This window comes from Ilyonectria robusta, assembly GCF_021365365.1.
Source record: "Ilyonectria robusta strain PMI_751 chromosome Unknown BGZ61scaffold_16, whole genome shotgun sequence".
Taxonomy (NCBI): domain Eukaryota; kingdom Fungi; phylum Ascomycota; class Sordariomycetes; order Hypocreales; family Nectriaceae; genus Ilyonectria; species Ilyonectria robusta.
In genome coordinates, this window is record NW_025764450.1 from 1 (window position 1) to 19,274 (window position 19,274).

Sequence of the window (19,274 nt, forward strand, 5' to 3'; positions counted from 1 at the left end):
AGCCATGTTGAATCTGGTTAAGAATGATCCTCAAGGAATCCCCAAGAATGCGGAGGGCCGTTCGTCTTTTTAATCTCTCGGGAGACCCACTGTTCAGACACTTCCCCATGGGCTTCACCCCGTTACCCCGGATATCATACGTATCACGGTCCACAGTGGATACGAAGCAATGCGGAGAGGGTGTTCACCAGATATCGGGCCTATTTAGGACCTCCCCAGCATGTGACATTGATCTCAACATAAAACGGCTTCAGATTATGTTGGGATCTAGCACCTATCATACGTGGGTTGTTTGGATCTAGTCATTTCTTGCTTGGTGACATTCCGTTCTAGGTTTAATTGTCCTCTTGGAGCCCGATATGAGGCTCAGTTCTCGTAAAATCTGTCGTTCAATGCCTGTACAGCAACGATTCCAAGGAGGCTTCGGTATACGCATTATCTCCGAAAGGGTTGCGAATCGTATTGATTGGCTCGATCCGCGCTGAACCGGAAAACACGGCAGCCTGACATAGGTTTCGGTCTTTGTCAGTGCCAGTCGTCGGTGATTTCTGAAGCCGGATCTGGATCCGGACTGCGGCGGATCTGGCATCCGGGCGGAGATCGAGTCAGTGGACCCTGTTCTGGCCGCGTCGCGTCTTCTCCACCCACTCGGTGCTGTCAACCCTGTCGTGAGCCGCTTTATCCGAGAAATCCTGGCCCCTGAGGTAGGAGATATGAGCTGAGTCGTCTCTGATTCCTTCAGTCATCAGGACGGTGAGCTAGTTCAGACTTTTGTTGAAGAGAAAACAGTGAAAAATACAAACTCTTGCATTCCGAAAGAGCAGAGCAAAACATACATATAGACAAGTCAGAACTTCTGACAGTAGAATAAGACTTCTCCTTAATCTCCCTAGAGAACTTCAAGGGTGAACGGGATGACCCGCAGTGTTCTCCACACCTCCCTTTCCCTACCCTGGGAGACTACAGCGAATTAGTGACTGATAATATGCTTATTCACGAGATTTTGACTCGGATATATCGCTATCTAGGTTCGATTAATTTTCTGCGTGTCTTGTCATACTGCCCATCGTCACAGTCAATGTGTGGCTTCAGTTATGACACTTGCATGCACACTTGGCATCTGCGAAGCTTTCTGCCGCGTGTCACTTCAAGCACAGATTGCACAGTCTTCCAACTAGTATGCCCACATGACTCCCTCGCCTCACTATCGTCGCTTTTTGGCACAAGGTTGCCATTACTAATCCCTTGTTACCTACAGAGCTATGAATACGAAACTGGGTTGGTCAATGGGCAAACATTAGTGTCCCGATTAACCTGAAGAAATTTCAATTTTATCTCATTCAGTCTTTCAGTTCATCAATAACTCAGAACTACAAAGGGCTACATTCGCAAGAGTTTAAGTAAAACAGATCGGGTGTTCAATTTTGTTTTTGGCTACCTCCTGGGAGGCTAAATGTCACTGCATCCAATTCTGACTATACTATTTAGACAGACAGCTGCGCAGTCTCGGCCTTGTCGAGGTACTCTCGGTACTTGGCCAGCTTCTCGTCGGCCTCAGCGCACATGCGCTCGGTGATGACAGCGGAGCGGCCGACGTACAGAGCCGGGTCGAGGACAGAGTCCAGATCAGCGTGAATGGGAGCAAAGTACTCCGTGTTGCGGATTCTCTCAATGAGATCGTTCGGCTTGCCTTCACTCTTGACAACCCAACCAGCCTGGTGCGAGAGCACGCGGACCTGCTCGTGAGCCTCCTGTCGGCTTGCGCCCTTGCTGACTAATTTCATGATGATGTTCTCTGACGCGATAAAGGGTATTTCGGAGTCAAGCCTGGCGCGAATCACTGGGCATATCTAGTTAGTGATAGATTCTTTGGAAGATGTGGTGCGTTAAATCTTGGAGCAAAAATGGATGACGAACCCTTGGGGTAGATAACAAGGCCGTTGGTGACGTTGTCGAGGGACAAGCCTAGCATTGAGAATTAGCGACGAGGAAGATGTCAAGTGAGGCATAGCTCTTCAGCACATACAAATCGCATCCGCCAGCAGGAACTGCTCGGGAATGTCAATGCGGCCTGTACGCGGTTAGCTGTTGTCCCCTTGGGACGGTTTATTAACGTGATAGGGGAGGTGGGGAGACGCACGAATGGCCGAATCTGTATTCACAGTTAGATAAGTCTCTTGCACAGCGGACTAAGTTGTGGATAAAACTTACCATCCAATGTCCTCTCAAACCATTGTCCAGCAAAGGTTTGCGCGGCCTTAGTGGAGCGATTCTGGAGGTCACGAGCCAAAGCAGTGATGCGCTCACTTCGCACTACAAGCCCCTGAGTTAGCACCTCCATTCAACGGGCCAGAGAAGTTTTAATATTTCTTACTAGGGTTTCGCTTAAATGCCATAGCCGAGCTTTTAAAAATCGAGGTGTTAGTAGCGTCTTTTAACAGCAAGACGGTGACCAGGGAAGTCGAAATCCGCCAAGGACTGTGTAACAACTCACCTGCCGCTATAGGAAAGTATTAGCAACGCTCAAGACGTGGATTAAGTGAGTATATGGTGATAAGGCATTAGTTGACAATAAGGTGTCTTTTTCGGCTGAGGGACTTTGGTAGTAGGGAAACGGGACAAGGGGGATGGGGAGAAAATGGAAGAATAACCACGAACATCTGAGTCTTCTCGAAAGGCTCATCGAGCTCTGGAAAGTTAAATGTCAGCATAGCTCTAATATATATAACTCAAGGAAATTTTTCATTTCTCTTTAGGGCTCCCGGATATGCAAAGGGGGTGGAAGGAAGCCAAAGTACCTTTCATGTGTGCCAAATGCCGGATATCGATTGCGATACGTCTGCCATACTGTTAGTGATTATTTCTTTAGACATTGGAAACGGGAGAAAGGTTCAGGCACAGCCTATCTCCTTAAAAAGATAGAATGGGGAGGGGATTCGTACTGGGCAGTTGCGCCGAAGGCGGAAAGGGCATTGGCAACACGCCTAAAGTCTTGGTCAGCACATGATCAAAACAGTGTCTCGATTGCCCAAGAAGGTGAGATAAGAGACGATGTGGGTCCTTCTCTTGGTTCAGGGCTGGAAGCAGAGGACAGAAACCCATATCTTGAGTAGAGTGTCTGCCAAGTCCACTTACAAGTCGACCTTTCGGGTGTACTATAAAATTCCAATGTCAGTTCTTCCATAAGTCCAAGTCATAAAGGAAGCATACTAGTTGTAGCATTGAGCAGCGAAGCAGGGTTAACATACGGTCTGGGTTGAAACGGTGTAGATGCCGGGGAAGCCGGCCTTCTCACACAACTTCTTGTTGAGCTCGTCAATCTTGTCGCCGTCGTTGTGGAAGATTTCCATGAACGAACTGCATACGCGATCAGTACCTCCATAGCACATCCAAGGGAATTCCGTAGTTTGCTTACGCCTGGGTGCCAGTAGTGCCCACTACAGGATCGAGAGTTAGTCACTGATTTTGTTGATTTCTTTTTTGGACATCATAAGATTCAGGGGTTGCCTCGGAAGGGCATTTGAGGGGACTCACCGGCACCACGGAATCGGAGTTGATCTCGAACATGCTCGATATCCTCGAGATCCATGACCTTTCAAGTTAGCATCCGAACACCAAATTTTTAAACGCCTACCCGATACTTACAAGTTCCTGGATCCACTGGGCAGCACGCTTTCCGACGCTTTTGATGACTACACGTCAGTAATAGAATGCGACGGAAGGAACACTCGAAGCTTCTACAGCTTAGAGGGATCCTATGCCGGCTAAAGCGAAGGGGAAGTCATGCGTACGTGATCGGCTGAGCGGCCTGGAAGTGAGTGAATCTGCGAGGTTGGATGGTTAGAGTCAAAGAATAGTTCGCGTCATGAAGGTTCACTTACCCCAGAGTAGGAAGGTCCTTGTGCTCCAACGCGAAGCTTCGGAGGTTCTGGATCACCTTGGCCAACTTGGGGAGCAAGAGGTCAAGACCGTCTCGAAGCTGGTCGGGGGTTAGTAATTGTGTAATTTGAATTGCCATAGGAGGGAGCAAGGCTTCAGAAATAGGCTGAGGAAAAGAGGTGTTGAGAAACATACGAAAATGAGATCGGCGTTGTCCGTAACGTAGCAACTTTGATGGGTTAGTTCATATGTTGCTTCGCATTACAGTTACATGTACGAACCTGGTTGCACCGTAGTGGATGATACCGGCGGCGGCACTTGAATATCAAAGTCAGTAGTGATCTTTCAGAGATATTTCGGGGTGCGGGCAGCAGTTAATGTGCAAGAAATGCTGTCTATGGCGCAAATCGAGTGAGGAAAATTAGGATGGATGTTACATACGGCGCATCTTGTCCAAAAGCCTATATCCGTATTAGAATCATGATATGTTCACGGGGGGCATCGGATGCTTACATGGACGTGGGCCATGACGTCGTGGCGACGAATCTTCTCCTCGACGCGAGCAACCTCGAAGGCCTCATCCGTCATGGTCAGGTTGGCGCGCATCTGCTCGAGAGCCTCGTCGGTGATCTGCTCAATGCCAAGCTCCTTCTCAGCCTCGGCGAGGAAGAGCCAGAGCTTCCTCCAGGTGGACGCCCTGGTCCGCGAGGAAAACAGGGTGAGCATCTCCTTGGATGCGTAGCGGGACCCCAGCGGGGTTTGGTACGAGTCGAAGCCGGACATGATTGCGGTTGTTTTCGGTGTTCAGTGACTGGAAGATGCGTCAATGGAGGTATTCCAATTGATATATGGTAGAGTGGAATGATACCCGGGCGGATGGAGAAAATTCAGACGTGTGTTCGGGCGATTCCGGCTCAAGTGACGGAGGTGCCTCGACTGTTTTTTTTTATCGTGACAAGCTCTGCTAATGGAATCTCAAGGTGGAGGGGCAGGTGTTGCGGGGGAGGGGTAAAATTTGTGCAGTGGCTGAGAAAACTCTGCGCCACACTAGTGAGTGGGCTGTTGTCTGATGAATTCCGGGTGCATCAAACACCTCAAATGCCTGAATATCAGATCATCAAAAGCTTCTACTTGGATGGTCGAGTGGGCATGGAAATATTGAGATTCCAGATACCAAGGGAATTTCGATTATGCTTCCCTATTATGTCAGCTAAAACTCAACTGAGTGAAAATAAAATCCACACATTGATGTTACGATAAAGACATCTCTTATTGGATTCGTGGCTCCTTGAAGTTATTGTTTGATCTTTCCAATGGATCCATCTTTGATCTACCACGAGCAGGTTACTTCTTGGGAAGTCTTTGTCGAAACGGACCAAGTTCTTCGGGTTGTGCTAACCCGATGATGTCAAGATTGAACATCACTCTGCTCTCCAAGGCTCTTTTCAACACAATTATCCGAGATAGATGGCACAAGATGCCTCAAGAGGGTCAAGCTCGATCGGGATTCTCTACCGGAACGGCTCGCCGACGCCACCTACAGAAGCAGCCCAGCTTCAACTTTTCAACCTGACCCCCGACACTATGAACTCGAGCTACTCTATCAACTCGAGCTACACCGTCACCTCGAGCTGCCCCAGAAGCATCTCTTGCTTCTGACTCTGGTCGTGCCAGGTATTGAATTTTGTAGAGTTTCCATTGAAAATAGCCGCTCAATAATCCACTGTTTTGTCGGCTCTCACCCATCCTCAACGCCCATCGAGAGCACCGCTCGTAGAAAGAAGGTAGCCTGCTTCTAGCAACGAAGCGCCCTTAGAATCCATACAGTCAACAAAGCCCACGAGCACTGGAACTGGATGGTGCCCATTATGCCGCTACCCTATAGAAAGCCAAATTTCATGACATGTCAGACCCGACTTAGAGGGAGCAGGAACCAAAGGCCTCTACGCTTGGAAGCTCGAGTGGCCTACCGTAGCCCACTTGAAGATACCATCGGAGCTGTTTATCTACACTAAAAACACCCGGATGCAATGAAATTTACTTCTTCCATTCATTGGGCAACACATCATGTAGTCCAGTGGTCTTAGTGCATCCACCACAAGTAATCTGCCGAAGAGAAGTCAAAGTAATCTACGCTTAAAATCGAGCAGCGATTGAGTCCCTGAGAAAATAGCAGAAAGAATTGCCCCACAACTAAGAACCATGATTTCTGTTCAAACGTGCTAGTTCAGGTTTAGGTGAGCAAGCTCCAAGCGATGTCTAATCCCCCTAATGAATCGCGTCATCCATCAGGCCAAACAAGGGAAGGCAGAATGATGTAACTATATTTAAAATCTAAGACACCATGATAAAAATACTTTGTGATACAGTGTCTGGATTTTGTCATTGCTGCCGTTGACCGCGAGGTTTATCCCAGGAACAATAACCGGACGCTCGGAAACTACGGCTTGATTGACTGAGACAACATAAACGAAATGACACTCACACAAAAGAAGAAAAACGCACCAATGCATGTACTATGTCATAAATTCAATGGCGCCTTCGTTCCTGGCCTTTACCGGATAGACGGCTCCTCCGTCATTAGGATCTCCGTTCTAGCGACGCCATGTGAGTAGTTCTTCCCTTCGGCAAACACTTCTGACTCCGACGGATTGGCCGCCGGATAAAACAGTCAACGTCAATAGCCGCTGCATTTGGATGGCCAAACATCCAACGGCCCACAGAACTGGACCGCGGATCGAAAGACACTCCTCTCAGTCCTGCTGCCGCTACGTTTGCCGTTGAGCCTGACCCGAACCTACACTCGATCACAAGACTACTGGCTCCGGGAGCATGTCGGCGCTTTTGCGACCCAGTTCAGCGGGATAAAATCCCAATCGAGTGTTAAACAGGTCGCAGTCCAGGTGGTTCGTTCCGCATATGTCTCCACAAAGCCGGGGTCGTCTCCCCCGCACCCCGGATGATCATGTCAAAATGGTTATAGTAACCTGTGGGGTTTGCAATCCCGCACTCTGATGGCGGAGAAACAGGTTGACACTATGGGCGAGGTTTCCCCGAAGGTGCTGACGCCAGGCGAGGAGGATCAGTCGTCGGAGTGGTCCCACATTTCGGTCACTTATATAAAAGCCACTGTCATTAAATGGGGAGGCCATGCTCTCTTGTACACTCTCTCTCAACCAACGTTGTTGCTCTTGCTTCCATTATGAAAGGCCTCCGGTATTTTTCTCTGGCTGTTCTCCCACTGCTCCGTTCAGTCGATGCAGTAACACCCCTTGTCGACTTGGGCTACAGCAAATATAAAGGAAAGGAACTCAGCAATGGTGTCACGCAATGGTTAGGTGTGCGATACGCCGCACCTCCTCTTGGTGACCTTAGGTTCAGTCCTCCTCAAGATCCTACCAGGAACGATACCATCCAGGACGCAAGTAATGTAAGCCACTGCAACTCACAATTGCCGAATCCTTGGTAACATCAAAGGCAGTGGGGTTTCATATGTATCGCAACCGGCAGTGCCGCGAGTAACATCGGCACGACACAATCCGAGGACTGTCTCTTTGTCAACATTTTCGCCCCAAGCGACGCATCTAAAAAATCCAAACTGCCCGTGTTTGTATTTATCCAGGGCGGTGGTTTCAATTCCAACTCTAACGCGTACGCGGACGGATCTGGCCTCATCAATGCGGGAGACATGGATATGGTTGTCGTGACTATGAACTACCGCGTCGGTCCCTACGGCTTCCTTGAAGATGCCGACCAGATAACACCAAATATCGGTCTCCATGACCAACGCAAGGCCCTCAAGTGGGTGCAACAATACATCTCCAAGTTTGGAGGAGACCCTGACCATGTTACGATTGGCGGAGCTTCTGCCGGCGCCGCAAGCGTCGCTCACCATCTCAGTGCATACGGTGGGAAAGATGAAGGCCTCTTCCGTGCAGCAGCGGCCGAGTCGGTCTCTTTTGCCAACATGTTGGCGGTAAAAGACTCCGTCTACTGGTATGAAAATCTCGCCATCCGCTTGGGTTGTGTCGGCAAGAATGCCCTGGCTTGTTTGCGATCGAAGTCGGCATTGGAGATTCAGAAGGCAAACTATAACATTCCCTACCCCGGGGCTCCAGCTGCCCCTATTTACATGTGGACTCCAGTAGTAGATGGAGATCTTGTGCCCGACCTCACGTACAAGCTGTTTGAGGAGGGCAAGTTCATCAAGGTGCCGGCCATCATGGGCGACGATACGGACGGCGGTACCGTGTTCACCCCCAAGAACACGTCGACCTTGGCCGAGAGCGATGCGTTTCTCAAGACACAGTTTGGTTCCTTGACACTGGAACAATTGGACACAATCAACAACCTTTATCCAAACAAAAATGACACTTGTCCAAACTCGGGATGCTACTGGCGACAGGTCAGTGATGCGTATGGCCATTTGAGATATATGTGTCCGGGCATTTACATCTCAAATGCCTTCACCAAATACGGCGTTTCAGACTCGTGGAATTACCTCTACAACGTCGAGGATCCGGACCAAATGGCACAGGGTCTCGGAGTTCCCCACACGGTGGAAGTTAACGCCATCTTCGGCCCAAAGTACGCAGGTGGTACTCCACCCGCTAGCTATGTCGAAGGCGGAGTAAACGCAGACGTGACACCGGTGGTTCAAGGATACTGGTCGAGTTTCATCCGGTCATACAACCCCAACACCTACCGCGATTCTACATCCGTCAAGTGGCAGACTTGGACGGAAAAGCGCAAGCAGCGCATCGTGTTTGAGACCGGCGGTGCGACGAAGGTGGAGAAGATTAGCAAAGACTTGCAGAAGAAGTGTGATTATTTTGCAACTATTGGGCCTAGCATTCGGCAATGAGCGGGGTTTCATGAGACTGACGTGGGAAATGTATACGGGATATTTGGAAGTAATGTTCTGCAAGGCTAAATTTATTCACGTACAATACTTTCGGGACTTGGTCACTAAGTTACAACCGCTTTCGGTATTCAATGAGGAGAAGATCAAGTCTGGAATAGAACTTTGGAAAAGGTGACTGAATTCAGATATGAAATGCCCGGCCTCTTTTAGCCCAGTCCCTCATCATAGCTAGTATCTAAGTCCTCCAGCTATCTTCCAGTCACCAAGTCGGTGTATCCTGGGTCATCTGTCCAGTACCCTTAACCATGTACCTCAATCAAATCCTCGCCATTGTGGACTCTGCCAAAACTTTCTGGTGCGAGGCTTGCCTGGTAAGGAATATTGTCCTCTGGGGCCAACTGCCATCACCAATTCGTGTTTCGGCGGCAGTTACTCAATTCTGAGGTCGGTGAACCGCTGTCCGACGTGCTCGACGCAGTCTCCGAGAGCCTCTCTCCGTTGCAGAGTTAATGCGATGAGACTGTTGAGCATATCGTGAGGAAATTCGACGTCTTGCAGAATCTCGCTCTCGATGAGAAAGTTGGGGACCATCATCGCTCGCAGCGTGAAAATGTTGATGCTGCAAACCGCCACGTTGTCCGGGATTCCCAACGGCTCCCGTTCAACCAAGTAGTGGAGACGACCAACATACAGACACTCAACAAGGAGGGAAGTGGCGTCGACTGAGATGTCCGCTCCGCAGATTTCGGAGAGATGTGATGCAATCACATCCCAGTATTCGGCCTGACCAGCGGGGGAAGGATCCATTGTCACGAGTTCATACTCGCAGGCCCCCATGAGATAGTTGATAAAAGAGTCGAGATAGTCTCGGCCGTGTGGAAGATGCGTAGACAGCGTCACATTGTTCAGTCGATTGTAAACATCACTGGGAAGCCTATGGAGGCTAAGCCCGTTGAGCGAGTTCAGGTATCCGAGAAGGTAAGTAGTATAGGAGAACGGGGTGATTTGAGACATGTCGGCGACGGTGATTTTCAGTTGTCGGTGGTCAGATGTGAGATAATCTCGAGATGTGATATGAAATTGACGAATGTACCAAGGTGAAGGTGTAGATGTCGGAAAGAGTTGTCGAGAGCATTGCAGTGGGAGGATATGTCCTATTTATCTTCAAGCAAATGGTATGATTTATTGTTCTGTTGTTCAACTGTAGTTCACAAACGCAGGAACAGCGAGTTATGAGGTGCTGTTCGATGTTTGTTTTAGCCCGTTTTGGAGATTTTGTTTACACTGTTCTGGGGAACGCGGAGTCTCACGCACCCCAACGGGGTCTGTTTTGAGGGTGAAGTGCAAAACATCGATTAAACAAAGACCTTGATGCAATAATTCAGAGAGATGTTCTGTGTGTATATCATAACTAAATAGACTCATGGGACGGAAGCGATTTGGAAGGGATCCATGTTCACGAGAGGCACAAATGTCTGCCAAGTCTTTTGTTTTCCACGATGAAGTTCGGATGGTCCAACTGGCTTTCAGTGTCAACGACTCATACAGGTGGTGCATTGCTAACGAATCAGTTACGAGTACTACATAGATGAGTGTTGATGAAAGCCGGCGGAAGATAGATAAGCCGATGCACATACGCAGTCGGGTGTGGTTGCACTGAGGCAGCATGGACGTTCAAAAGTGACTCATGGAGCCGGCAACCTTCCTGTCCTTCTTCTTGGATAAATGAACTTCTTACATGCCTCTAGCGGACGAGATTGAGGTCAACTACATTCAAATCACATTGCAATATGTCGAGTTTTCGTGATGAGGGGATTCCCCAGGGCACGAGCTTCATGGTCGGCCAGACACTCATCTTCATTACCATTTGGATAGCGATCGATCGCTATGTGTCGAGACATGGTCCGATTCCTCAGGCCAGGACTTTTACCCGAATCAACAACTGGGCGTACTCCTCAGCGTCTTTTATCCTGCTATTCCTCATTCTCTCGGCCTCCCATGACGAGATATCTCGCCATCTCTACCATGCGTCTAAATTCTACGAGTACCTCGACGTGCTGGGCGTGCGGGCCGGCGGCGGCACCATCGACCTACACTTTGGCTTCCATCACCTGACGATGCCGTATCTTAGCTACGTGCGGGTCGTGCTGCACAGCGACGGGTGGTGGGTGCTGGCGATCCTCAACACGTTGCATCACGGGCTAATGTATGCCTACTTTGGCGGAGCGGGGTTCCTGCGGCAGGCTCTGGAAGCGACGGGGACGATGCAGCTGGTCGTGGGTATTGGAGGCGAGGTTTGGATGCTGTGGGGAAAATGGGGAAAGGAAGATGCAGAGATGTGGCCGCATGCGGTGGGATTAGGATTGCTGAGCGCGTATCTGGTGTTGTGGGTTCGGGATGTGAGGATGAGGAGGCGAGAGCACGTCGTCCGGAATCGTCCATCAATGAAGGAGGAGTAGCAGGAGCCTGTCTGAAACACCCATGCAAAGACTGGAGCTTCCCTTCGATTCGTTTGCTGTGCCAGTTTCGCATGCTATCCTGGCTACAGCTTGAACCGTGGGACCGTGTCCAATGATGCTGATGGCTCTGGTGGCGCATGTAACAAGATGGAGACGTTTGGTTCGCGGCTTGATTAGCGCCAACAATACAACGAGAACAGCAAAATTAAACGCATTACTGGCTGTACACAATTTCATCTGATCTCATCCCATGTCGACTTTTCTAAAGAGAATGTGCTGAACAAACAGTGATTCAGCGCCTTGAACACGCCAACAAGCGTCGTATGTTTCCGATTGGCTGAACCTCGGTTCTTCGGAACGGGCGAGCACAAGGTGGGGGGGCCTTGGAGGAGCTTGGGCGCCGGGAGGACAATGACGAAACAAGCCCGGGCGTAAATTAGTACCTAAGGAGCGGCGCTTACAAAAGCTTCCGAAGAGGGGAGGGGTCTTGAGCTTGCTTTTTCCGAGTCAAAGGGAATTGATTTGAGTCGGTGGGCAGAGAAGTGGGCAGATACAGACGCAGCTAAGATAAGTCGGCTGCATCATTTCAAGATTCCGATTTTTTTTTTAAATATTTTAGTTCTAGTCTTGGGGTCATGTTCAGCTCGCGTGTTCCTTTGACATGTGGGTGTGCAGGTGTCGTCATCGAGGTCATCGTCATTGCCACAACCAGTTTGCCTAGTAGGTTGCGAATGTGCTACAGGGCGCTACCTATTCTGCCACTAAATGCTATAGCACTCAGCTCACAGCTCTCCATAGCCGATCCCAAAGTCGAGACTCGATTCTATTCGGACTGATTCAGCCATAGTCCCTTATCCTCTAATTATTTACTTGGTATAATGTTTCAAGACCTTAGGGTCCTCAGTCTCGGATCCGTTTCCTCCCTTCTCCCCAGCCTCCTCTGATCCATCATGTTCCATCCAGCCTCCTCCGCCCGCAGCCCCCACATTGGAAACCCCTGCTAGGCTGAAGCCCGCCCCTGTAGCGATTAGCCTAGGCGCCGCCTGATACCAGCGCAGTGGCGGGGTTTCCAGTGGACGAACCCGCTGGAACACTCACCTGAACCTCGCTGAAGCACTGCCGTGGCCGCCCATCCCGACGCAGGCCCACCAGAACCCGCCCCGGAGAAAAGACCTACCCACCCAGTCGGAGCTAGGTCTGGCCACATCACCTAACATTCCGTCAATTCCTCGCTCCACAGGCACATTCCACATTCACAGCCTCTCCTCTTCTTCGCAACATCATCATCACCACCACCTTCAGATCCGCACAACCCGCCGCCCTCGACGCTGTGCGCGCGCTCCTTTGTTTCCCTCTCGACCTATTCCCTCACCTGCGCTATCCATCGCCCGCTTTCAACCAGCACCTTCGCTCTCGTATTTGTCGCCTACCATGGCTCCGCCCCCGAACCCGAACCTGCCTCTCAAGGAGAGACTGATTGCCCTCGCCCAGACGCTGCAGTGTGCGTGCCCTTTCCTCTCTTCCAGCGCATTCAAAAGCTCCTCTGCTAACAGCTGCTTTTCCGCATCACAGTCGCTTGGTTCGCTGGGTACGTAATGTCTTTATCGCAGCTTCTCTGAGGCTTCCCCTCCATCCGGGCCACTTGACGGCGCAGTCCGATGGCACCAGCGCACAATGGATGCGAACAGTCACTAACCTCTGTCCCGATAGTCACCTCACACTGATCCTCACCACCATCCGATATGGCTTTTCGTGGCTTCGCATGAACTACTACGGCGGCATGGCCCAGTTCTCCTACCGAACTTCCTTTGTCGCCGCTGCCCTCACATACGGTATCGTCGTCTACAAGACCCAGCGCGCCCGCGCAAAGAGCGGCACCCGCGCGCCCGGTGGTTACATTGGCCTCCTCGCTGATGAGAATGTTCAATACCTTGGTACGACCCTGTCCTGCGCCTCCAAACTCTGCCCCGGCCGTCGCTAACATGTGTCCAGCCATGGCATTGATCTGGCTCTTCTGTCCCCAGTATCCGCTCGCCCTCCTGCCCTACTGCATCTACTCGGTCTTCCACGTCGCCACCTACTCCCGCGCCAACCTCATCCCCACCCTGCTTGCTCCCAAGCCCGCCCCCGAGGCTGACGGCGCCTCGCCCGGTCGCAAGCCCACCGTCGTCAGCCCTCTGGCCGACCAGATCGGTGCCTTTGTCAAGGAATACTATGACGCCTCCATGTCCGTCGTCTCCAGCCTCGAGATCCTCCTCTGGTTCCGCATTCTTCTCTCCGTCATCTTCTTCCAGCGCCGATCCTGGATCCTTATCGCCCTGTACACTGCCTTCCTCCGTGCTCGCTACAGCCAAAGCAGCCACGTCCAGACTTCGTTCTCTCAGCTCGGTGCCCGTGTCGACTCCCTTGTCGGTGCTCAGGGAACTCCCCCCGCCGCCCGTCAGATCTGGGGAACCCTCAAGGATACGGCCAAGCAGTTCCACGATGCGACCGACCTCAGCAAGTACATTAGCACTGGTGCCCCAGCCAAGAAGACCTCATAAAGGCATCGTGCCCCATGCAATTTGGAAACTCTTTTAGTGCGCCGAACCGCATGCATGCCCCGCAAGTTTTCGACCTGAACGAGATACGACAAGACATGTACCATGACACTACGAGTTGGATCCAGGCTGCCATTCCAGCCAAAACTCATTTACGGAGAAGGACGAAGTTGAGGATCAAAGATTGATGGTTGGGGAGACGTAGGCCCGACAAGTGACAACGAGTGATGGGCTCGAGTGTCAAGTGTGAGGGGACGACCTGGAGGAGAGTGGCTGTACTTTTTTTTTATGTTTGGGAGAGCTCTTGTACTGCTGTTCTCATCATCGCTGGAGGGTGTTTGGTGGGTTGGACAGAGGCTCGGCTCTACGCATTTGGGATTGGGGAAATGGGATATGCCTTGTGCGAATGGATGCCCAGGTGTTAGGGACAATGCTGTATCACTCTGGTTTTAATCCAGCCACCTATTTGCTTTCCAATTGAGCCATGTTCCCTAGCCGCCGTGTGACGCTTTGAACTAGGTCTGTTAGATGTTACGCAGTGAAGTTTTCTCAACGGCTCTCAAGTGGGCAGCCGTATGTTCCTAAATGCCAGGTGTCCCCAGGTCCCAGAGTGCTTGTCCATTTCTGTAACAAAAGCAATCCTGAACTTGGTTCTCAAAGTGGTTGCCTATCCATTTTGATTCAACTCGTCATGTCAAGCTTATGGTGGGGCACTACCAAGCCATGACGCATGACGTCGTCCTGCCACCACGGACCACTGACCACTCTCGTCCTTCTTCAACTCTCTCCCAACGACGTCCACGCATTCTCCGCAACAGCATTTCACTTTGAGCTGTCGCAGGGAACCTTTTCGTAACCTCAGGCATACCTCAAGGCATCAGCGTCTAACGGCCATGGCATCGCTGCTGAGACAAATTATCGCAGGTCCCAGAGCTCGTCATCCCGAGGCGGGGCTGGATCTCTGCTACGTGACGGACAATATCATTGCCACGTACGTCTATATCTGATTCTGCCCTTTGTTAGAACCCTTAGAGTTCTCTCGGCTTGAGGCTTTATTCAATTGCTAACGCGACTCGCTGCGTCGTTACAGATCCGGACCCTCGCAGACGTACCCGCAACTGGCATACCGAAATCCGCTCGACCAGCTCGTTACCTTCCTCGACTCGAAACACGGCGACGACTGGGCAATATGGGAGTTCCGTGCAGAAGGCACTGGGTATCCCGATGATGCTGTCTACAATCGCATAAGGCACTACCCGTTTCCTGACCACCACCCGCCGCCGTTCCGGTTGATGCCCATGATCATGGCGAGCATGCGCAACTGGCTACACGGAGGCGACCTGGGGGAGGGAGGGGCCTTACATGAGGGACATGTTTCAACCTCTCCAAACACCACAACTGGAAATTCTACAAGCGATGCGACAACAGAAGAGAAGCGGAAGAAGCGTGTTGTCGTTGTGCACTGCAAGGCTGGGAAAGGAAGAAGCGGCACTGCCAGCTGCAGCTACCTAATCGCCGAAGAGGGCTGGAAAGCCGAAGACGCCCTCGCGCGCTTCACGGAGCGGCGTATGCGGCCCCGGTTTGGTGCGGGCGTATCCATCCCATCTCAGCTCCGCTGGATCAGTTACGTCGACCGCTGGACCCAAGGTGGCAAAAAATACTTGGAACGACCGATTGAGATTGTAGAAATCCACGTCTGGGGTTTGCGCAGCGGAGTGAGAGTCGACGTGGAGGGCTTCGCGGACGAGGGCAAGCGGATAGAAGTGCTCCACACCTTCAAGAAGGAGGAGCGAGTGGTGGTGGACGCAACAAGGCCGGAAGAGACTAGCATTAGTGATGTGATATGGGAGATGGCTGGATACGCAGCCAACAGACCGAAGCAAGAGGCGCCCGATGAAGCGGATTTTGCAGATTCCACAAATCCCAACAAAGAAGAGACGAAGACAGTGGAAGACAGCAAGGACCAAGACAAGACGAAGGCGAAGGCTCTCACACACGCAAAGTCGATCAAGCGGAAAGGCACAGCACTGCTCCATAAGGTCACTACACCGGACACGAAACAACTCGCCGACAAGAACAAGAGCAGACTTGACGCCGTTGCCAGTACTTCTTCTTCCAGGACAGACGTCACCGATTCATCAGATCCTGAGCCTGGAGGCATGGCCGTCATCTTGAAGCCCACCCAACCCATCCGAATCCCCCACAGCGATGTCAACATCTCTGTCGAGCGGCGAAATAAGACACCCAAGAGCATGGGCTTAACTATGGTGACAGCAGTGGCACACGTCTGGTTCAACGCCTTCTTTGAAGGGCAAGGTCCGGAGCAGGATGGTCGACCATCAAACAGCGGCGTGTTTGGTATCGAGTGGGAAGCCATGGATGGCATAAAGGGATCCAGTAGAAAGGGTTCTCGCGCAATGGATCGTATTGCGGTTGTCTGGAGAGTCCCAGGCACCGGCAGTGCGGAAGAGGAACAGGGCGAGGTTGTCATGGAGCCGGCTGAAGGCCAGCCCGTGCCGCAGATGAAAGCAGCGGATTGGGGCGGTGCGAACAAAGACGATCTCGACAAGAATTTGGGTTTGCGCGTGCAAAGTAATCACAGTGTTGATGTGAGCAAGGCCAGTAGCATGAAGAGCGAGGATGGGGACGAAACTGCGAAACAACCCCAGGATGAGGATGGAGGGTCGATAGAAGGTGTCAAGTCGAGTGGGCCAATGGGAGAGGATCTAAAACCGGACGATGAAGGAAGCGAGGGCTTGGAGAAGGACGGGACAGAAACGAAACAGGATTCGGAACTCAAGGTTGGAGAAAAGGGGCCGGGAACACAGGACAAGTCATAGAAGTGTGGATGGTGAGAGGGCTTTCTTTAGCATGTATGATGTACAGTTGGAAGGAATTGCATACTATTTAATGTAGTAGTAATATCATTGAATACAATGCGGCATCGATGGTACTATTGCTGATCTTGAATGCTGCGCAGGGAGAGTTGCGATGTCATCGCGGGGTGGAATGTGCAGAAACAACACGGCGGAGATGCAGAACGGGAATCGGGTTTCTATTGCTTCGACCAACGCCCGGCGAATGAGTCTTTAAGTAGGGCTTGGGTAGCCGAAATTAGAGCCTCATTATTGCTTCAGCCATACTTCAACACCCGTTCATGAGGTTGCTGCGATGGGGCTCACGGGAGGACGTTGTGGCGAAGCGACGGCCCGATGCCCTGCCCCTCAACACCAAGCACCGACATCCGCGTAGGTCTGAGCGCCATCTTGATGCATCAGGAAGTGGATTTCTTATTCCCGGCGAATCTTTGGCTTACCCGATGGCCCGATCCCTGGACCGCGGCGACCGTCTCGGGCTATCACTGTTCGCAATGCGCTTCCTTGCCACCATCGCTGTCCAACACGTCGCTGAGGTGAATGTCCTGACCACAATGTGGGTGAAGCACATCTTCCGCACGACAAGCAAAGAGGAACTATAGGCGAATGCGCAGGACGGCTGTCGCAGATATTACCAGACGATCCGGGATACCACACCGTCAGATCGTTTGTCGCTATTCCGGGGTCATTACAACGGCTAAGTATTTCTTGATGTGAGTCGGTTCGGCAATGGGGTTATTTTCTCCATCAGGCATGTCTAGGCTGTGAATGTTGAGCAACTGAACGTGTGTGAGATCAAGGACTATTGGGAGGTCGAGGCATTAAATGGGTATCAGGATAGAATAAATAAATAGTTTGGCAAACAGATGCCAGGACGTATGTGTGCATCAATAATGTCTCCCTCTTCCTCTGTAGTGGCGTTCTCCTCGATACCCTCCGTATGGGGCGCCACGCCGGTGATCTCCTCGGTCCCTGTGGCCGTGGCCGTGGCCGTGATATCCACCTCCCCTGTGACCGCCTTCACGCTGAGGCGGAGGGATCGGCTCCTCAACCTCGATCTCGTACTCCTCAAACTCTTCGTGGAAATGCTCCCGAACAGTTTCTTGCTCGCTTCGTGCGCTCTCGGGATCAAACACAAACCGCATGGTCCCGTCCTGCCCACGCGCCGTCCGCCGTCCTGATGCGTCTCCAATCATATTTGACGTCGTGACAGGTGAGGTTGCCGAGGCGGGGGTTGAAGGCTGTGGATCTTCTGCTTCGCATCGGGTACAGTGGAACAAGTATCGCGGCTCAAAGGCCTTCTCAAGATCGTTGTTAAGCCGGATCTTGATGTCGATAATCTTGTTGAGGTCGAACTGTGACCCTAGCTCCGTTGACTTGTAATGCTGGGCGTATAGGTCCAGGATGTCAAGCATCGTTTCCATGACGGCGCCGCGGTGGTATTGAGGCTGTTGAGCTGCGAATTCATGGACCTTTTCTACATGCTCCTCTCGCATCAAGGCTGTGAGCTCCACAATGGCCATGACCATGGAGAAAGTCGTGCGCTTTATGGGCACAAAGGTCTTGTACATGTCGATGCACATATCGTAGGCGGTCGCGAAGAACTCTTTGCCATCTTCCTTCCCCAGGATTTTCCGGACAACTTTGACGAGCAACTTCTGAGGGTACCGCGTTCGGAAATCAAACCCGATTGTTTCTAGGATGAGGCGTTCGAGACAGATGATGATTTTTCCCGGCGAGTCGAAGATCTATGCTGGTCAGCGGCTAGTAACAGCAGGCCATTCCGGAATGCGTACCTTATCATCGGGCGTCGTCGCCTTCTCTGGGTTTTTGACATTGTATGCAGCCGCAAGAATCTCCTTAGATTTCTTGATGGTATCTTCTACCTTGCATGCCACAAAAAGAGAAGCCAGAGCGGCATCCTGGTAGTTGTACTCGGCGTCGCGGAAGTTGAGTCGAAACTTGTGGAAGTACGTGCACGCCGTATCGAAAGACCGAACAGGCCTGCTTTCGTCAGTACTGGTCGCCAAAGGGTTTTTGGAACATCTCGCCTGAGAAAAGTCCTCTCCGACAGCTGGGAACTCACAGTTGTAGGTACGCCCTCACATTCTCAATCAGCTGCACACCCTGAAGACGGTAGCTATCCTGTCGAGCCGGGTCGCAACCGTTGTCCTTGAGCATGCGCCGGAGCCTTAGCTCAGTAGTGTATTGGTTGGAGCTGGAGATGAAACCCGGATGAGGCCCGATCTTGGGGACGGTGTCGCCATTGGTCGCGCTTGGAGGTTGATCTGAGACTGAAGGCGCCATGATCTTTTTTTTGCTGACGAAGTTTTGGACGTTCGGGCGGCCGAGAGTTGCCCGACTCGGTCTGTCGACTGCCTTTCCGAGGGCTTTCAATCTCCCAAACTTATCTTCTCGAGTGTATTGGCAATCGGATCTGGTTCTCTGGGCGGCCAGCGCCGTGCGGCCGAGATCGATCGTGATCGTGAGGGCGCTAGAGAGGCGCGGGAAGGCTGCGGCGGTCGGGGCTCGGGGAGTCGTTCGTTCGGGGTCTTTGTTGCGATGCAAATACTCCGGACAATTGAGGCAGCTGGATTTCAGCGCTGAGCAAGCTCTCGTCGTCGTACAGGTCTCGTGGCGGGTTGTGTGTCTGGGT

At 51.7% G+C, this 19,274-nt stretch overlaps 6 protein-coding genes across 6 annotated transcripts, besides 21 other annotated features; 4 read left to right on the top strand and 2 right to left on the bottom strand.

Annotated features, from left to right (window-relative positions):
• Window positions 1–1,484: 1,484 nt before the first annotated feature.
• Window positions 1,485–1,840: a sequence feature (Protein overlapping with rRNA (BGZ61DRAFT_455806, KAH8683400.1) was converted to a misc_feature.).
• A 77-nt stretch (window positions 1,841–1,917) lies between these two features.
• Window positions 1,918–1,965: a sequence feature (Protein overlapping with rRNA (BGZ61DRAFT_455806, KAH8683400.1) was converted to a misc_feature.).
• Window positions 1,966–2,026: 61 nt separating this feature from the next.
• Window positions 2,027–2,071: a sequence feature (Protein overlapping with rRNA (BGZ61DRAFT_455806, KAH8683400.1) was converted to a misc_feature.).
• A 69-nt stretch (window positions 2,072–2,140) lies between these two features.
• Window positions 2,141–2,152: a sequence feature (Protein overlapping with rRNA (BGZ61DRAFT_455806, KAH8683400.1) was converted to a misc_feature.).
• Window positions 2,153–2,211: 59 nt separating this feature from the next.
• Window positions 2,212–2,313: a sequence feature (Protein overlapping with rRNA (BGZ61DRAFT_455806, KAH8683400.1) was converted to a misc_feature.).
• A 61-nt stretch (window positions 2,314–2,374) lies between these two features.
• Window positions 2,375–2,403: a sequence feature (Protein overlapping with rRNA (BGZ61DRAFT_455806, KAH8683400.1) was converted to a misc_feature.).
• A 91-nt stretch (window positions 2,404–2,494) lies between these two features.
• Window positions 2,495–2,500: a sequence feature (Protein overlapping with rRNA (BGZ61DRAFT_455806, KAH8683400.1) was converted to a misc_feature.).
• A 158-nt stretch (window positions 2,501–2,658) lies between these two features.
• Window positions 2,659–2,689: a sequence feature (Protein overlapping with rRNA (BGZ61DRAFT_455806, KAH8683400.1) was converted to a misc_feature.).
• A 109-nt stretch (window positions 2,690–2,798) lies between these two features.
• Window positions 2,799–2,839: a sequence feature (Protein overlapping with rRNA (BGZ61DRAFT_455806, KAH8683400.1) was converted to a misc_feature.).
• Window positions 2,840–2,942: 103 nt separating this feature from the next.
• Window positions 2,943–2,984: a sequence feature (Protein overlapping with rRNA (BGZ61DRAFT_455806, KAH8683400.1) was converted to a misc_feature.).
• A 151-nt stretch (window positions 2,985–3,135) lies between these two features.
• Window positions 3,136–3,155: a sequence feature (Protein overlapping with rRNA (BGZ61DRAFT_455806, KAH8683400.1) was converted to a misc_feature.).
• A 93-nt stretch (window positions 3,156–3,248) lies between these two features.
• Window positions 3,249–3,357: a sequence feature (Protein overlapping with rRNA (BGZ61DRAFT_455806, KAH8683400.1) was converted to a misc_feature.).
• Window positions 3,358–3,415: 58 nt separating this feature from the next.
• Window positions 3,416–3,437: a sequence feature (Protein overlapping with rRNA (BGZ61DRAFT_455806, KAH8683400.1) was converted to a misc_feature.).
• A 97-nt stretch (window positions 3,438–3,534) lies between these two features.
• Window positions 3,535–3,592: a sequence feature (Protein overlapping with rRNA (BGZ61DRAFT_455806, KAH8683400.1) was converted to a misc_feature.).
• A 53-nt stretch (window positions 3,593–3,645) lies between these two features.
• Window positions 3,646–3,682: a sequence feature (Protein overlapping with rRNA (BGZ61DRAFT_455806, KAH8683400.1) was converted to a misc_feature.).
• Window positions 3,683–3,791: 109 nt separating this feature from the next.
• Window positions 3,792–3,824: a sequence feature (Protein overlapping with rRNA (BGZ61DRAFT_455806, KAH8683400.1) was converted to a misc_feature.).
• Window positions 3,825–3,881: 57 nt separating this feature from the next.
• Window positions 3,882–3,979: a sequence feature (Protein overlapping with rRNA (BGZ61DRAFT_455806, KAH8683400.1) was converted to a misc_feature.).
• A 95-nt stretch (window positions 3,980–4,074) lies between these two features.
• Window positions 4,075–4,108: a sequence feature (Protein overlapping with rRNA (BGZ61DRAFT_455806, KAH8683400.1) was converted to a misc_feature.).
• A 52-nt stretch (window positions 4,109–4,160) lies between these two features.
• Window positions 4,161–4,196: a sequence feature (Protein overlapping with rRNA (BGZ61DRAFT_455806, KAH8683400.1) was converted to a misc_feature.).
• A 124-nt stretch (window positions 4,197–4,320) lies between these two features.
• Window positions 4,321–4,340: a sequence feature (Protein overlapping with rRNA (BGZ61DRAFT_455806, KAH8683400.1) was converted to a misc_feature.).
• A 52-nt stretch (window positions 4,341–4,392) lies between these two features.
• Window positions 4,393–4,662: a sequence feature (Protein overlapping with rRNA (BGZ61DRAFT_455806, KAH8683400.1) was converted to a misc_feature.).
• Window positions 4,663–7,081: 2,419 nt separating this feature from the next.
• Window positions 7,082–8,743, top strand: BGZ61DRAFT_358306 (Alpha/Beta hydrolase protein; the record flags this gene model as incomplete). Its single annotated transcript, XM_046240951.1, has 2 exons — window positions 7,082–7,309; window positions 7,361–8,743. The coding sequence occupies 2 exons, from the start codon at window positions 7,082–7,084 to the stop codon at window positions 8,741–8,743; spliced, it is 1,611 nt and encodes a 536-aa protein (XP_046101323.1).
• A 429-nt stretch (window positions 8,744–9,172) lies between these two features.
• On the bottom strand, window positions 9,173–9,757 carry BGZ61DRAFT_534864 (uncharacterized protein; the record flags this gene model as incomplete). The annotated part of the gene is made up of 1 exon (XM_046254198.1): window positions 9,173–9,757. One exon carries the CDS (start codon window positions 9,755–9,757, stop codon window positions 9,173–9,175), a length of 585 nt encoding a protein of 194 aa, XP_046101324.1.
• Window positions 9,758–10,429: 672 nt separating this feature from the next.
• BGZ61DRAFT_455820 (uncharacterized protein) lies at window positions 10,430–11,424 on the top strand. The gene has a single exon (XM_046246430.1). The coding sequence runs from the start codon at window positions 10,534–10,536 to the stop codon at window positions 11,200–11,202; it is 669 nt and encodes a 222-aa protein (XP_046101325.1). The 5' UTR covers window positions 10,430–10,533; the 3' UTR covers window positions 11,203–11,424.
• Window positions 11,425–12,521: 1,097 nt separating this feature from the next.
• BGZ61DRAFT_61573 (uncharacterized protein) lies at window positions 12,522–13,857 on the top strand. The gene is made up of 4 exons (XM_046256918.1): window positions 12,522–12,703; window positions 12,775–12,790; window positions 12,913–13,136; window positions 13,195–13,857. The coding sequence occupies exons 1-4, from the start codon at window positions 12,634–12,636 to the stop codon at window positions 13,743–13,745; spliced, it is 861 nt and encodes a 286-aa protein (XP_046101326.1). The 5' UTR covers window positions 12,522–12,633; the 3' UTR covers window positions 13,746–13,857.
• Window positions 13,858–14,523: 666 nt separating this feature from the next.
• BGZ61DRAFT_394665 (uncharacterized protein) lies at window positions 14,524–16,695 on the top strand. Its single transcript, XM_046242902.1, has 2 exons — window positions 14,524–14,733; window positions 14,833–16,695. The coding sequence occupies exons 1-2, from the start codon at window positions 14,636–14,638 to the stop codon at window positions 16,580–16,582; spliced, it is 1,848 nt and encodes a 615-aa protein (XP_046101327.1). The 5' UTR covers window positions 14,524–14,635; the 3' UTR covers window positions 16,583–16,695.
• An 810-nt stretch (window positions 16,696–17,505) lies between these two features.
• Window positions 17,506–18,925, bottom strand: BGZ61DRAFT_358062 (uncharacterized protein; the record flags this gene model as incomplete). Its single annotated transcript, XM_046240935.1, has 3 exons — window positions 17,506–18,366; window positions 18,415–18,622; window positions 18,705–18,925. The coding sequence occupies 3 exons, from the start codon at window positions 18,923–18,925 to the stop codon at window positions 17,506–17,508; spliced, it is 1,290 nt and encodes a 429-aa protein (XP_046101328.1).
• Window positions 18,926–19,274: the final 349 nt, after the last annotated feature.